This window comes from Pimephales promelas, chromosome 17 (genome assembly GCF_988280905.1).
Source record: "Pimephales promelas chromosome 17, fPimPro1.hap1.1, whole genome shotgun sequence".
Taxonomy (NCBI): domain Eukaryota; kingdom Metazoa; phylum Chordata; class Actinopteri; order Cypriniformes; family Leuciscidae; genus Pimephales; species Pimephales promelas.
Genome location: NC_142785.1, coordinates 270,867 through 286,470, shown reverse-complemented (window position 1 = coordinate 286,470; position 15,604 = coordinate 270,867). Strand labels below are relative to the sequence as shown.

General features: G+C 44.5%; 1 protein-coding gene across 2 annotated transcripts in view; it reads left to right on the top strand.

Annotated features, from left to right (window-relative positions):
* The window catches only part of dnah9 (dynein, axonemal, heavy chain 9), a 79,663-nt gene extending 65,247 nt beyond the window's left edge, over positions 1-14,416 (top strand). For both annotated transcript variants that reach the window (XM_039653769.2, XM_039653768.2), the window contains 8 exons: positions 181-308; positions 1,159-1,386; positions 2,903-3,094; positions 4,140-4,331; positions 7,983-8,153; positions 11,013-11,195; positions 12,066-12,455; positions 14,048-14,416. In XM_039653769.2, the coding sequence (XP_039509703.2) occupies positions 181-308; positions 1,159-1,386; positions 2,903-3,094; positions 4,140-4,331; positions 7,983-8,153; positions 11,013-11,195; positions 12,066-12,455; positions 14,048-14,275 (1,712 nt within the window). In that variant the 3' untranslated portion in view covers positions 14,276-14,416. The remainder of the gene's footprint in view (positions 1-180; positions 309-1,158; positions 1,387-2,902; positions 3,095-4,139; positions 4,332-7,982; positions 8,154-11,012; positions 11,196-12,065; positions 12,456-14,047) is intronic.
* Positions 14,417-15,604: the final 1,188 nt, after the last annotated feature.

Here is a 15,604-nt window from a genome sequence, read left to right as displayed (position 1 = left end):
TGCTCTCATGGCAGTGGTTTTGTGCATGTGATGCCCTGAACGAAGCGTTGGCGTGTCTGCCCGCGCTGATGATGGCGTCCAGACTCTGTCCTGTTCACTGATAGTCATGTGAGGGGTCAGATTAAACGCTAGTCAAACACACGCCGCTTCACATCTGTTATCCGCTCATTACACCCGCAGGAAGAAAGCTGGGGTTCACCTTCGACAACAACAACTTCCACAACGTGTCTCTGGGTCAGGGTCAGGAGGTGGTGGCGGAGCAGGCTCTGGATACGGCAGCCCGAGAGGGACACTGGGTGATCCTGCAGGTGAACACACACACACACACACACACGCACACACACACAGAGTACATACACTTTTCTTTTTTCATGTGACGTGTCTTGTGTCGTGTGACGTGTGTATTGTGTCATGTCAATAAAGCTCATTTGAACTTGAGTGAGAGAGAGAAAAGAAAGAAAGGTTTAATATCCGGTGTGGTCTATCTATTGCTCATCCTTGATACTTTCACGTCATTACAACCCAATTGCAATATTGACATCATTTAGAGATTTTTTCTTTCTTTTAAAATCTCTCTCTCAGAAACAACAGTGTTATAGTGGTTTACCAGATAATGACACGGAGGAGGTGTGTGCTCCTGCATTATCAGTTATTTTCATCTTTCTTACCCATAATTTCCCCTTTTATTGTTACATTTTTAATATAATGAAAAATATATTGCATTTTAGAGCGGTACACAGTACAAATGACAATATTCAATTCACATTTATTTATATATTTCACAACACACACTTACAGAGCATGCAGAAAGTGCATGAGTCCACATTACAGTTTACCGTGATCTGCTATATATGTCTGAGAAATCACCGATTCATTCGTGTTCATTTTAACGATGTCATAATTTAAGGCAGAAGCAATGAGCTCATTGAAGTAATGAATACATGTTTGTCGTGACATTGGTGCGCGATGGTGGAGAGTTTGCACACTTGAGAAGGATTTTACATTCTATATCACTGAAGGATTGTCTGGTTGTGTGTGTGTGTGTGTGTGTGTGTGTGTGTGTGTGTGTGTGTGTGTGTGTGTGTGTGTGTGTGTGTGTGTGTGTGTGTGTGTGTGTGTGTGTGTGTGTGTGTGTGTGTGTGTGTGTGTGTGCTGTAGAATATCCACCTGGTGTCGAAGTGGCTGGGCACGCTGGAGAAGAAGCTGGAGCAGCACGCGGAGGGCAGTCACCCGAGCTTCCGGGTGTTCGTCAGCGCCGAGCCGTCCTCCACACCCAAGGGACACATCATCCCTCAGGGCATCCTGGAGAACTCCATCAAGATCACCAACGAGCCGCCCATGGGCATGCATGCCAACCTGCACAAAGCCCTGGACAACTTCAACCAGGTACGGGGACCTCTGACCTGCACATACTTCTGACAGCCAATCACACGCAGGCACACACCAACACAATTATACTGTGCAATATTTGCCCTCAAAGTTAAACTGTCCTGACACACACGACACACCTTTGTGCTGTTTACAAGCCATGATTTACAGAGCACAGAAACTATTCTGGCATATTATATAGTTTTGATAGTATATAAAATAGGATTAAAACTGTTTAGTATGTGATTCACTTTGAAAACAATCAATTTACTTCTAAAACATGCCATTTCTTAAAAATCTACTCTTTATATTCATATTAGCTTGAATTGTTTTGGAAAAAAAATCTGGGGAAAAGTGTTTTTAATGTTATGGTCTATTAATTCATAAATATCATTGTTTTTGGTGACACCCACAGTCGGATCAGCCTGATGTTTTTGACTTCATGCCATCCAGTAAATCTAAAAATACAAATGAATCTCAAGATGTCCTTCACAGAAGAGGTGTTTAAGGCACATTTCTGAATAGTAGCGTGTAATTCCCCGTGTGGTGTTGTCTGAGGACGTGCTGATCCAGCATCAGTTCTGTTCTGGAGGACAGGATCTCTGCTAGTGTCCAACACACACCTCGACAAGAGGCCTGAACCGCTCAAACTCCAGTAATCCAGAACACAACAGAGGCTTTCAAATCGCCCTTTTCAGCTGTCCGTTCAAGTGCTTCGTGTTGATTTTGAACTCTTTGATTGTGACGCGCAGTGAGACACCGCTGTGGAGATCACACACCGATGGGCCGAGTGCTGAACGTTAATGCTGGATCAGGACTTTAACTGCTCCTCGATTATTAACTACTGCATACGGCCTGTGTGTGTGTGTGTGTGTGAGTATGGGTTTCCATACTTGGCCTTTAAATGTCACTCATTTTAAAATAAGCAGAGGATATTTGTTTAATGACGTTATTGGATTGCTTATATCTCTTGAGTCAAAGCCGTACGTCTATCCAAGGTGTGTCTAAATTTGAAGTTGATATAAAAATTCACTAAAAAGTTTTAGAGTATCATTTTAATAGTAAAAGCACTGTCCGATTTCAAAACGCTTTTCTAAGTGTTTAAGCTTTTGAATGATACCCTAAATACCTGAAAAAAAAAAAAATCAATAAAATAAGCATGGCGCACCAGATCGACCGGCTGCATACGGGCCAGAAGCACAGGACATTTGTTCAATGATGTTATGTGCAAACAAACAAATCCCATGAGGAGCAGAAGCATGTGACTCTGCACCTTCAGTCCCTCACACACACACACACACACACACACACTGAAAGGCTTTGAAAGGATGAAAGCTCTGAAAAGCAGCGACAGTTCATTCATTCAATTACAAAGCAGTCTCGGCTCCTCAATATACTGGAGCCGTTGTTTGGTCAGTCCTGATGGCTGATGTCCACTGGGACCCTGACAGGGGAACAGCAGCACGGGTCGTGTCGCATGTTGTTGTAGAGAGTGAAGTGTGTTGTGTTGTGATGGATGTGTGTTGATTGACAGGACACGCTGGAGCTGTGTGCGCGTGAGCTGGAGTTTAAGAGCATCTTGTTCGCCCTGTGCTACTTCCACGCCGTAGTGGCGGAGCGACGGAAGTTCGGCCCTCAGGGGTGGAACAGGAGTTACCCGTTCAACACCGGCGACCTGACCATCTCCGTCAACGTGCTGTACAACTACCTGGAGGCCAACAGCAAGGTGAGAGACTGTGTGTGTGTGTGTGCTCCTCTAAATGAGACGGACTATGGGTCTGAGCGAGTTTAATTACTCACACACCTACACAACAACCTGCTCCCAATTTAATATTGATGTCCGTTCATTACACAGAGCAATAAAGAACCAGTGTTGCTTTCATGGCAGAAACCCGACACAGAAGAGCATGGACTGGATAGCTTTGCTTCAGCGTAATTAAAATGATCAAATGTTGCAGTCAGTTTGACTCGAGTGCTGTGAATCAGCTATAAATGGTTAAATATACAGTATAAAGGCAACACCAATCACAGTTAGAGAAGGAAGACCAGCTTGAATATTCAACATCTATTGGTTTAAAGGGATAGTTCACCCAAAATTTACTCTAAATTCATCCAAAATGGACAATTAAACACAATGAAAGTAGCCAATATGACTTCCGCAGTAGAGAATTATCAGTGAATTACATTTCTGTCTGGATTCAGAAGACTCCGAGGTCTTGTTTAGGAGCTTAAAAGTATAACTCAAATGAATAAATCGCATTCAGTCGGTGTTTACAGTCGGTGCAGTCCCTTTGAAACAGTGTAAGCCAGTCTCAGAATGTTTCAGCTAGTCGTTAAGTGTGTCCCCGCATTAGTGACGGAGTCTGTACACGAGAATAAAAGCGAAGGTAATGAAAGTGAGCAAAGAATCAAGATAGTACATACTGAAGGCTGTTATAATTTTACGTCATCTTACCTGAACATTCACATGCAAGAATATTTTCATAACATCATGAGCCGACGGAAATGAAGAAAGTCATCATTGATTGATATTCAAAATGTTAAGCAAGCGCTGCTTTGTTTACAGTCTGTGCATCTGCAACTCTCAGTGTAACGGAGCTGACAGCTGGAGGAGACGGATTAGTCTCATATACCTCTAATGCACTCTAGGGAGCAACACTGAATGCTAGTTGAGAGTTAATCATGGGTTGTGAGTGCTGCGGTGTGGTGGTTCAGGCCTGCTGGTCAGACGGTTGCAGGTCCTCACACACACACACTCGCTCTTCCTCCAGGTGCCCTTCGATGACCTGCGCTACCTCTTCGGGGAGATCATGTACGGGGGTCACATCACTGATGACTGGGACCGCAGGCTCTGCAGGACGTACCTGGAGGAGTTCATCAAGCCCGAGATGATGGACGGGGAGCTGTACCTCGCACACGGCTTCCGTCTGCCGGGGAACAACGACTACAACGGCTATCATCAGGTAAAACAGAGGAAAATGATAGAACAAATTAGTTGTTTTAGGGCTTAAATTTTAATTTTGACTTTAGTACAGTACAGTAAATATAACCATTTAGTATTGGAAACAATATTTTGTTATTAAAATATAACATTACACTAAATATATTTATCAGACTTTCTCCAAACATATATCCTGAACTAAATATGCTGTAGACGCCCTGGTTACAAAACGACGCAGTGCGAGTTCCCTCAAAAGGGAACGTCTCGGGTTATGACTTTAAGGGAACAACCCTAACCCTTGTTCTCTGTCGATGACGACACTGTGGGGAACGCCTCTTGTCGTAACGTGAAGTATGAATATTGGCGTTGCGTGATGTAGCATGTGACAGCTATAAAGGGACGCCGGCACACAACAGCGTTAGTTTCGCGATAAGGCAAGAACTCCCAGGCAGGAGGAGGCGTGGAGACGCAGTGTCACGCAGTGAGTCCTCACGGCCAGAGGTGAACTCCACACCTGATAGTTCATAGAGATAGCCTGAACTATCCACTTGATGGTCTGTGTAGAAGTGGGGTGACCCAAAACACACCGGCAACTGTGCTTTCCTCCACTGAGAAGACCTCTGAACATAGATGTTTAGTGCTCTGACAGGGCAGAGTAAATGAAAGACCACCTTAAGTGACAGGTTCTTGGCCTCAGCCGACTCCAGAGTTTTCGAAGCGGGCCTCGACCAGCTCTTCGAGAACCACTGCCAGGTCCCATGTGGAAAATCTGATACGAGCCGCAGGTCTCATCCTACGAGCTCCATGGAAGAAACGCATGACCAGCTGATGTCTCTCCAGAGGAGCGTGGAAAGCCGCAATGGCAACCCACGGACACCTTGAGTGTGGACAGGGTAAGACTAGACGAGAAGCGATCTTGGAGGAACTCAAGCACTGAAGCCACGGGGTAGTTAACTAGGTCCACCTTACGCTCTCTACACCTAAAGGTGAAAACATTCCTTTTTAGGCCATACAATTTCCTTCTGGAGGGAGCTCTAGAGCTGAGTATGGTTTTGACTACTCCTGCTCACGGGCCAGCCTCTCGGTATGGTGCCCCCTCAGGGACCAGTTCCACAGTTTCCTCAGCTCTGGCCGAGGGAGGAATATTGAGCCCTCTGCCTGTGTCAACAGGTCCCTCCTGATGGGGATCTCCCATGAAGGGCACTCCAGGAGTGATATTATGTCTGAGAACCATACTCGGGCAGGCCATAATGACTACTAGCAATAGACAGACCCCATCGCGACAGAGCCTCTCCAGATTTCTCAGGAGAACCGTGTACAGACGCCACCTCGGCCACGCCTGCACCATCGCAAACAACCCCAGCAGAGGCTGGATACATGAGGGAGAACCACAGTAGACAGTGTGTTTCCTCTTGAGACGTGGACAGATCCACTTCCTCTGGGCCGAACCTCTCGCATATCGACTCCACCACCTGTCTCGATCCCCTCTGCTAGATCTCCCTGAGAGTCCCACGATCTGATCTGACCCGAACCGCAGGGGAACGCAAGCCTGGCCTGCTTCATAATTATACCCAGGCGGGAGCAGTACACATACATGTGTGTGTCCATTCGTGATAAAGCAAGGGCAGTTGCCCATTTCGATATATTATATATTTCACAGACAACACCAAATAGACAGATACACAACAGAGAGCAAGCTAACGCCGTAGTGTGCCGACGTCCCTTTGTGGCTTCTGTGTAACATGTCATCACACAATAGGATTGGATTAGTTTCATTCACACTTCAGATGCGTTACACCAAGAGGCGTTCCCCATAGTGTCGCCATCGACGCAGTGCAAGTTCCCTTGAAAGGGGATGTTTTAGCCAGCTAGACAGTGATCATCAGCTTCACTGTATAATAACTGCTGTTCTGTTCCAAAAGCCTTGCGAGTTTGGAGCTACATGATGGTGAGTACCAAGTAATGTCAGAGTCACCTGATTAAAAGAGGAGTATCTGTGGATGTGACTTGACTGGACTGATCCTATTTAGACTGTGAATGCATGAATTCTGCCACAGCATTTTAGATTTTTTTTCAAAGCACTTTCATGCATCTTCTGCATGTGTCTAAAGCCCAACTCATAAATTGAGACTCATTTCTGTCTGATGCATTCTGGTCTCTGGGATTCAGGTCTCGGGATTCAGGTCTCGGGATTCAGGTCTCTGGGATTCAGGTCTCAGGGATTCTGGTCTCTGGGATTCTGGTCTCGGGATTCAGGTCTCAGGGATTCTGGTCTCTGGGATTCTGGTCTCTGGGATTCTGGTCTCTGGGATTCAGGTCTCTGGGATTCTGGTCTCGGGGATTCAGGTCTCTGGGATTCTGGTCTCGGGGATTCAGGTCTCTGGGATTCTGGTCTCGGGGATTCAGGTCTCTGGGATTCTGGTCTCTGGGATTCTGGTCTCGGGGATTCAGGTCTCTGGGATTCAGGTCTCTGGGATTCTGGTCTCTGGGATTCAGGTCTCTGGGATTCTGGTCTCTGGGATTCAGGTCTCTGGGATTCAGGTCTCTGGGATTCTGGTCTCGGGGATTCAGGTCTCTGGGATTCTGGTCTCTGGGATTCAGGTCTCTGGGATTCTGGTCTCGGGGATTCTGGTCTCTGGGATTCTGGTCTCTGGGATTCAGGTCTCTGGGATTCTGGTCTCTGGGATTCAGGTCTCTGGGATTCTGGTCTCGGGGATTCTGGTCTCTGGGATTCTGGTCTCTGGGATTCAGGTCTCGGGGATTCTGGTCTCAGGGATTCTGGTCTCTGGGATTCAGGTCTCTGGGATTCTGGTCTCGGGGATTCTGGTCTCTGGGATTCAGGTCTCGGGGATTCTGGTCTCGGGGATTCTGGTCTCTGGGATTCAGGTCTCGGGGATTCTGGTCTCGGGGATTCTGGTCTCTGGGATTCTGGTCTCTGGGATTCAGGTCTCAGGGATTCAGGTCTCAGGGATTCAGGTCTCAGGGATTCAGGTCTCAGGGATTCTGGTCTCTGGGATTCTGGTCTCTGGGATGCTGGTCATGCATGGGGAATATTTTGGCGCTCACGCCAGAGACCTGCATGCTAGATTTCATCATTGGGGTGTTGTGTTTGTGTTTCTTGTATGTGTGTGTAGTGTTGAGTTTGTGTTTGTTGTGTGTGTGTGTGTGTGTGTGTGTGTGTAAGTAGTCAGGATGCCTGCAAGTGTTCCTGAGGCTCAGTCTCTGTCATCAGCACTGCTTTAGGAGCATCACAGCAGATGAGAGACCCAGTGGACTCACTCAGACTCCCTCCTTCTGTCTAATGATGATCAGGGAACTGTTCTCATTCTGACAAGGAAATGCTCTTCATTTTTTCAAAGTTATCTCGTCTTTAATAATGTTCTCAAAACATTAGCACAAAAACATTATTTGTACATCATTCATGGAGTGTTTTTATCTGAAACGTTTTAGAGTTTGTCTAACGTCTTTTAAATGTAGCTACTTATTTCAGAACGTTCGGAACATTTAAAAATAACATTCCCATAATGCTTGAAGAATGATACAGTGGCATGTTCCCTTAGCGTTTACATAACCGAGAAAAAAACATTTTTAATCATTTAATAAACTAGATGTGTTGTGAGTTGGGTTATGCGAGTCCGACGGCTCCTCAGGACTCTGTCTGGATGTGTTTCAGTACATCGACGCGGCTCTCCCGCCCGAGTCCCCGTACCTGTACGGCCTGCACCCAAACGCAGAGATCGGGTTCCTCACGCAGACCTCGGAGAAGCTCTTCAGAACTGTGCTGGAGATGCAGCCCAGAGACGGCGGATCCGGAGAGGGGGCGTCCGGCTCGCGCGACGACAAGGTTCTGGACTCAATACTTATAACACATACTCACGCCTAAAGCTCTTCACACATTATTTAGTGCCATGTGCAAAGAGGAGGAAAAATCGAGGATTTACCTCATGATATCACATTGATGTTTTCACAGCAAAACTAATTAGGTTTAATTCAGCATAATTGGGACATTTTTTCCCAGTCATCTCAATGGAAAAAAGTGTGTTAATGTAACTTTATTGACCTTACTCAGCTGCTACAGACAACAGCAATAATGTCCGTTTCCAGCCTGAGGACGAGCACATCTCTGCCTAGTTCAGCTACAGTCCAACCAAACATTATTCAGACAGCAGATATCAGTTTTGATATTTCTTCACTAGTGTGATCAGGACACTATAGTTCATTTCTGTAAGAGAGGAGAGCAGAATAAAGTAAACTGTGACATATTACACCCACAACATATTCTTCATACAGTGACTACCAGAGACATTTATACACATTTGGGGCCAATAATGAGTCCTCCACTTTGAGCTGTAATTGCTGATGCTCTTTTTACACACACACTGAACAACATGAAGCATTGCTTGGTCACTGGTTGAGCTAAACTGGTCTTATCTAATTGTGTAGTTAAATTTACCAGCTGACAGATATTCAACATAACTCATGTGTGAGAGTCCAACAGAAGGACGGACAAAACCAGTCACATATCAAACACTGATCTGAGAACTGAGTTCTGCTCATATTTTATTTCCACTTTCTAAACTAAAGCAGATAAACTGATAATGTGAGAAATGTTGAAGGAGTCTGAATACATTTAGGTTTGACTGTAAGTGAGTAAATTTAGCCTTATTAAACTCCCAGAAAGGCTGAGGCTGAGACGGACACTGAAGGCCCTCGTGTCTGGTTTCGAGACCTCTGACATTTAAACCATTAGATATGAGAGCGTGTAAGAGGGCTGCAATGCATTATGACAGCTGACCTTTTTAAGTTAAGAGATTGGGATTTGTAAGCAATGACTACTTTGCATTAACTCTTCATGTATCTGACTAATAGATCTACTGAGAGGAATGTGATTAAATGGGCCGCTTCACATCCACATGCTGGAACCACTCGCCCACTCCTCCTGTCCTGTAGCGCAGACGCTGATGGCCTTCTTATATATGCCTTACTTTAGAAATCAATTCCTTAAAGTCTTTGTGTACATCCTACTTTGTTAGCTTGTCATGTTTAATATGTTTAATGTTTTATTATTATTATTAATTAGTATATGGAAACCCTCCCTTCCAAACTGTGTTTCTGTGCTCATCCGTCTCTAAAGCAGTGACAGCGGCATCTATTACAGTATTAGATGAATCCATTTCCTGCAGTGATTGAATATTTGAATCATCCTCCAAATGATCATTTCCTCTGTGTACGGTGTTCTGATTTACCAATAATCATACCTCAGGAAATTATCAGTCAAGGAAGATGAAACGCTTGTTTTTAAGCTGAGCTAATGGAAAAATTACCAAAATGACTGATTAACATTATCTATCATTTTTGGCCTGTTATATTTTAATTGATGGATGACTTAAGACTTGTGTGGCTTGACTTGGAGGAATTTAAAGGTCCCCTGACATGTTTTTTTTATTATTCTATAATGTTTCCTGGGTTGCCCTTATAATGTGAGAATGTTTTTTAGATCAAAAATAGTCATAATTTAGAAATAAACGGCATTTTTAGCCTCTGCTTACAAGGGGCGTGTCTGCTGTGGGATTCCATGTAACCGCCCACTGCTGTGATTGGCTATAATGCTTGCATTTGAAATAGCTACATATTACATGTGAAACTCTCTTGAATATGTTTTACTACAGCTATTATACACTATTACAGATATCGAGATTGCTGAATCGTGAGAAGTTTTTGAAGTATTTAGATTCTCATCACATAAAATATTGCTGTGATGAGCAGTAGATGACAGTCTGTCGATCGCGAGAATGAAGATCTTATTAAATAATCATGCAGTTTCTGCACTCTCCGCTGCAGACCCGATGATGTACAGCAAGAGCTTTGTTGTGCAGTGTAACGCAGTTTCTGTTCTCTCTAAAGCCCGAAACTCGTCCGCTCTCGTCGAGGTAAAAAGCTGCGCTTGAACTCACCGAGAGAACTGCTGACTGTCAGCGATAATGTGTTTAATGAGCCAACTGTCTATTTCTGCAGATATATTAGTCTATATTCATCATTCAAAAAGGAAAACTGCTGGCTGCAGATAACGTAACGTTAAACAAAGCAGCGCGTGCTTACCGAATATCACAATAAAAATAAATAAATACGATTATTTTCATCCTACTCAAAGAAACGATATCGAATGATTTTGAGAGAAAGATTAACTTACCTGTCTCATAGCCATACAAAACTTTGGGAGTAGAGTCGGCGCATTTCCAGAGAAAATCAAATTAACCCATTGTTTCTTCAGAGGCGCGGATGTTCATTTGTACATCCGAACACTGAGCAGCTGCCATGCTTCGCTCGTTTGCAAGCCATGATATCTCTCGAGGAAAAAATCAAATCTCAAAGCTAGGGAAAAAAAAACTGTGCCTGCACGTGTTCGTACGTCTCTGGGCGGGCAAAGCAGAGAAAGGGGAGTAACCTTTCCCCTATATGACGTTTATAGGGGGAGATTCTAGATCAGCGCGTCTGAGATGCAGAGAAGAGAAAAATAGCAAAGCTCGGTTTACACAGATTGAAAATACCAGACACGAGGGGACCAAATACAGTCTAGGGGAACTCATATTAATGTTAAAAAACCTCAGAAAATGAAAATTTCATGTCAGGGGACCTTTAAGACTTTTGCCACGGAGATATAAATATTTATTTCTGACTTCATGTGGCGCGTTTGTGTGTCCAGGTTAAAGCCGTGCTTGATGAGATTCTGGAGAAGCTTCCGGAAGAGTTCAACATGACAGAGATGATGGGGAAGGTGGAGGAGCGAACGCCGTATATCGTGGTGGCAGTCCAGGAGTGCGAGCGCATGAACGTCCTCACACAAGAGATCAAACGCTCTCTGAAGGAGCTCAGTCTGGGCCTGAAGGTTAGACACACACATACACACACACACACACACACCTGTAACACTCTGAAACCTTATTCCTGCTGCTTTACGGATCTCATCGGCACATCTAATGCTGATCTGGTGTCTGCTGTTTTGATGTGGCGTCAGTGTGAGCTCTCTCCGCACCGCACCTCTGTGCTCGGGAACAGGAGTGAAGTCGTGTTGCTCTTTTCAGACCTATTTTAATTGTATTAAATCCCTGAACGATGTCAAGCCTTATGAGGAATAGACGACTCATAACTAGTGATGGATTTTGGCCTTGGCAGAATATAAGAATAATAATAATAATAATTGGTTTGATTTAACAGATCTGAGATGATTTTCCTTTTTGTGCCGAGCTTGTACAGAATCACCTTCTCAAATCACTGAAGTCCTTTACTAACAAGACAAAACATTCAAGTTATTGAAATTACACACATTCCTTGACAAAATATTATAATGTTAAAAACTAAGAATGAAATGATGCATGGAAGAGACGGCAGTCATATTTTTAGATGAGAGAATAAACACATTTTACATGTACGTCTTTATAATCAGCTGTGACTTTTTCATTAAAGACACTAATGTTATATTCTCGGATGGAGAGTTTTTAGCCTGATATCGTCATGAAGAATGACATTTGAATTCTTGAAAATGAAAAATGCAAAATCGTCTCAAAGACGTCGTCTGTTTGTCGGCATTAGCACTGAAACTCTGTGATGACGTTAATCAAATCTAACTTTATCTGGACAATAGCTTTATTCTCGATCTGCTGTGAAGCCTTAACACTCTCTGTACTGTAATCTCCTGTTATCACTGTAAAGATGCTGTGAAAGCTGTGAGATCTCTCTTGACGTGTTCTTCTCACAGGGCGAGCTCACGATGACCAACGACATGGAGAACCTCCAGAACGCGGTGTACCTGGACCAGGTGCCGGACTCCTGGACCAAGCGAGCGTACCCGTCCATGTGTAGCCTGGGCATCTGGTTCGTGGACCTGCTGACCCGCATCCGCGAGCTGGAGACCTGGACCTCAGACTTCAGCCTGCCGGCGGTGGTGTGGCTCTCCGGCTTCTTCAACCCACAGTCCTTCCTCACGGCCATCATGCAGTCCATGGCCCGGCGCAACGAGTGGCCGCTGGACCGCATGAGCCTACAGTGCGACGTGACCAAGAAGAGCCGAGAGGAGTTCAGCACGCCGCCCCGAGAGGGAGCCTACATCCACGGGCTCTTCATGGAGGGAGCGCGCTGGGAGCCGCAGGTACTGGGTCTGGGTCAGGGTCTGGGTCAGGTACTGTCACACTGGGTCAGAGTCTGGGTCATGTACTGTCACCGGATCAGGGTCAGGGTCAGGTAGACTCTGTTCATGTTCAAGCAGAACGCTGATGAGATGATAGCACACTTAAGCACTGAGTATATTAATGCATTCGTAAGATTTACTGGCTTAAGTTCACATCGACTGCATTTCTATGATAAATGAAACGGGAGTTTTAAAGACTGAGCAGAAGAACGAGACGCAGCAGTACCTGAACTCACAAAGACCAATGTTCAGCTCGTTAGATGTGCGTCAGCATGTAGTGACGACAGTAATGACAGATGCCGGTGTTAATGAGTCCTGTTCGTTAATGTACCTGTTGATTTGGTAAAGGAGTTGATTGAGCTGGTTTCTGAGATCTCTACAGTTCAACACTCCCACCAACACACGAGCAGCGCATCTGCACCATTAGCGCTCTAATGAATGTGACGGCATGCGACTTTCTGGGACTTTCCTGTTTTAATTACACACAGGGAGATTTTAATCACTGTTTTACGCCACACATCTTCCGTGAACTCAAACAGAGGTTCGGGATGTGTTCCAGCACACGTGATACAGGATAAACACAGAGGCCTACTCACCCTTCTCCTATAGTTATCTGCTCTCCGCTGAGCAGCGAGTGTGATCCACTTGAAGAGTCGAGACGTGAGCGTGGCGTTTCAGGCCCGTAACTAAAGTGGAGCTGTGTGCGGACGAGCTTCAGGGAGTGTGTTCATCCACACTCGTTAAACTATCACTGTTCAAAAGCACCATAAACTTTATCATAACCGCATCCTCCTTAGAGACTGCAATGTCAACATTATTTGCATTCTTCTCTCTAATACTCTACGATCTTTAAAGTCCCCGTGAACCGGAAGTTGCAAACGATTTTTCTCCAGTGCTGTGACGTATTTCCAAGTGAAGCGGAATATTGAACAGAGGGCAGGGTTTGACTCTAGCGCTCCTCCTCTCCATCTCTCGCTCATAGCAAACTAACGGTTTGAGGGGAGTGGTTAAGCGTTTCCCCACCCAAACTGTGAAACCGACGTCATCAGAAAAAGAAACCGTTCCAGACCGGAAGTAACTTTTCAGATTTTGATTAAAGATTACTAAGGTAAAACATTTTTTTTAATATATATTCACTTGCACGGATTAATTGTTCACCACAAGACTAGTAATATGCGCTAACAAAGTAAATAGGTTCAATTTTGATTTCACGGGGACTTTAAACTCTGTGAAGTTCTCCGTGTTTAGAGAGACTGCAGAGAACACCACTCAGAGAACATATAATCCTCCATAAAAGTCTCCATGAACTCAACGTGGACATTTTTTTAAAGAAGGTTGCAATGAAATACAAAACATTATATTTCTATGTGTCCTCGTAATCTTTTATCAGACATTTCACTGGGATAATCATTAGAATAGGGTGGAGAACTCAATCACAATGTCCATTTCATTCTGTTTTTCCAATGATCTTTACTTCATGTAATTGTGAATATACAGTATATGTCATTATGACTTGACATGATTTAATGTGCGTCCGTGTGTGTGTCCTGCAGGCTGGGATCATAGTGGACGCCCGTCTGAAGGAGCTGACGCCTGCAATGCCTGTGATCTTCATCAAGGCGATCCCGGTGGACAAGCAGGACCAGCGCAGCCTATACCAGTGCCCCGTCTACAAGACCCGGCAGCGCGGGCCCACCTACGTGTGGACCTTCAACCTGCGGACCAAAGACAGCCCGTCCAAGTGGACCCTCGCCGGCGTCGCCCTGCTGCTGCAGATCTGAGCCTCATTGCAGGAGTTCATGATCTATATCATATATGAGTTTTAATATTAGTAGTATTAGTAGAACTCCACTCAGAGTAGTATAATATTATTTAATAGTGTTCATTTGTTGTGAAGTCAGATTAAAAGCACTTTGACCAAATTCTCCTGTTTCGTATTTGTTTCTTTGAGTTTTACTTTCCTAGATGAGCTTGACTTCTGATCTCCAGATCTGTGTGTTGTGTCACACTGAAGCGAGGTGTCCGTCGGTGGAGCCGAGCCTCGGGCCGCTGGGATCTGTGATTGAAGACACTGAAACTGAAGACGTGGAGCAATACATCTATCCACAATCCATCCGTAAGCTTTCTTCCTCTCTTGTGTTCCAGCGTAAGGGATTTCAGACTAACACGAGAGAGAAATAAATATGAGCCGTTTGTACAAACAGACACAAATGTAAGGGGAACCTGCTTCTCCATTTGTTTGTGTTCACATCAGTTATTTATGATTAATGTGCTCCTCGTTTACTCCAGCCGTAGCGGTCGAGAGGCTTCGTTCTACACAGACACATTTTAACTAGATTTGCATTTATGGTGAGGCATCACAGGAGAGCGTGAGTGAAACTCTGACTCAGACGGAGGGTCAGGCCTGCGGCCCGTGGCGTTCACCCAGCTAACAAAGTTAGGTTCTGAGAACGTTTTTCTAACGTTCCATTTTGGTTGTGGGAACGTTAATTTAAAATGTTCTAAAAACGTGGAAATGTCCAGTTTGCTTAACGTTGCTGGAACGGTGTCTTAATGTTTGCAGAACGTTGCTGGAACGTTAGCATAATGTTGTTAGAACGTTATCCTAAGGTTAGCATAATGTTGCTGGAACGTTATGAGAACGTTTATCAAACACAAATAACCTGATAAAGACGTTCCGATAACGTTGTTCTAAGAACGTTTTTTATCAACGTCTTGAGAACGTTCATCAAATACAAATAACGTGATAAAGACGTTCCAAGAACGTTGTTCTAAGAACGTTTTCTCTCAACGTTACAAGAACGTTAATAATGTTATATGAACGTTCCGAAAACATTATTTAATAACGTTTTGTCCTAACATTTACACAACTTTTAAAGAACGTTAGTGAATGTTCTGGGAACGTTCCCTGTTAGCTGGGCAGGAGGACCGGCTCCGGCTCTGTCGGTGTTCTGCTCAGATTGCTTTAGTATCGATTGTGGATCAGAGGAGCAGATCAGAATGGCAGCCGTCCATGATTAAACGAACGGTAAATTGATGAAAGCAATTAATCAAGCTGGTCACGGTACAGCTCGTTACTGGTGTCAGAACTGCTGTCAGATCAGTGCTAA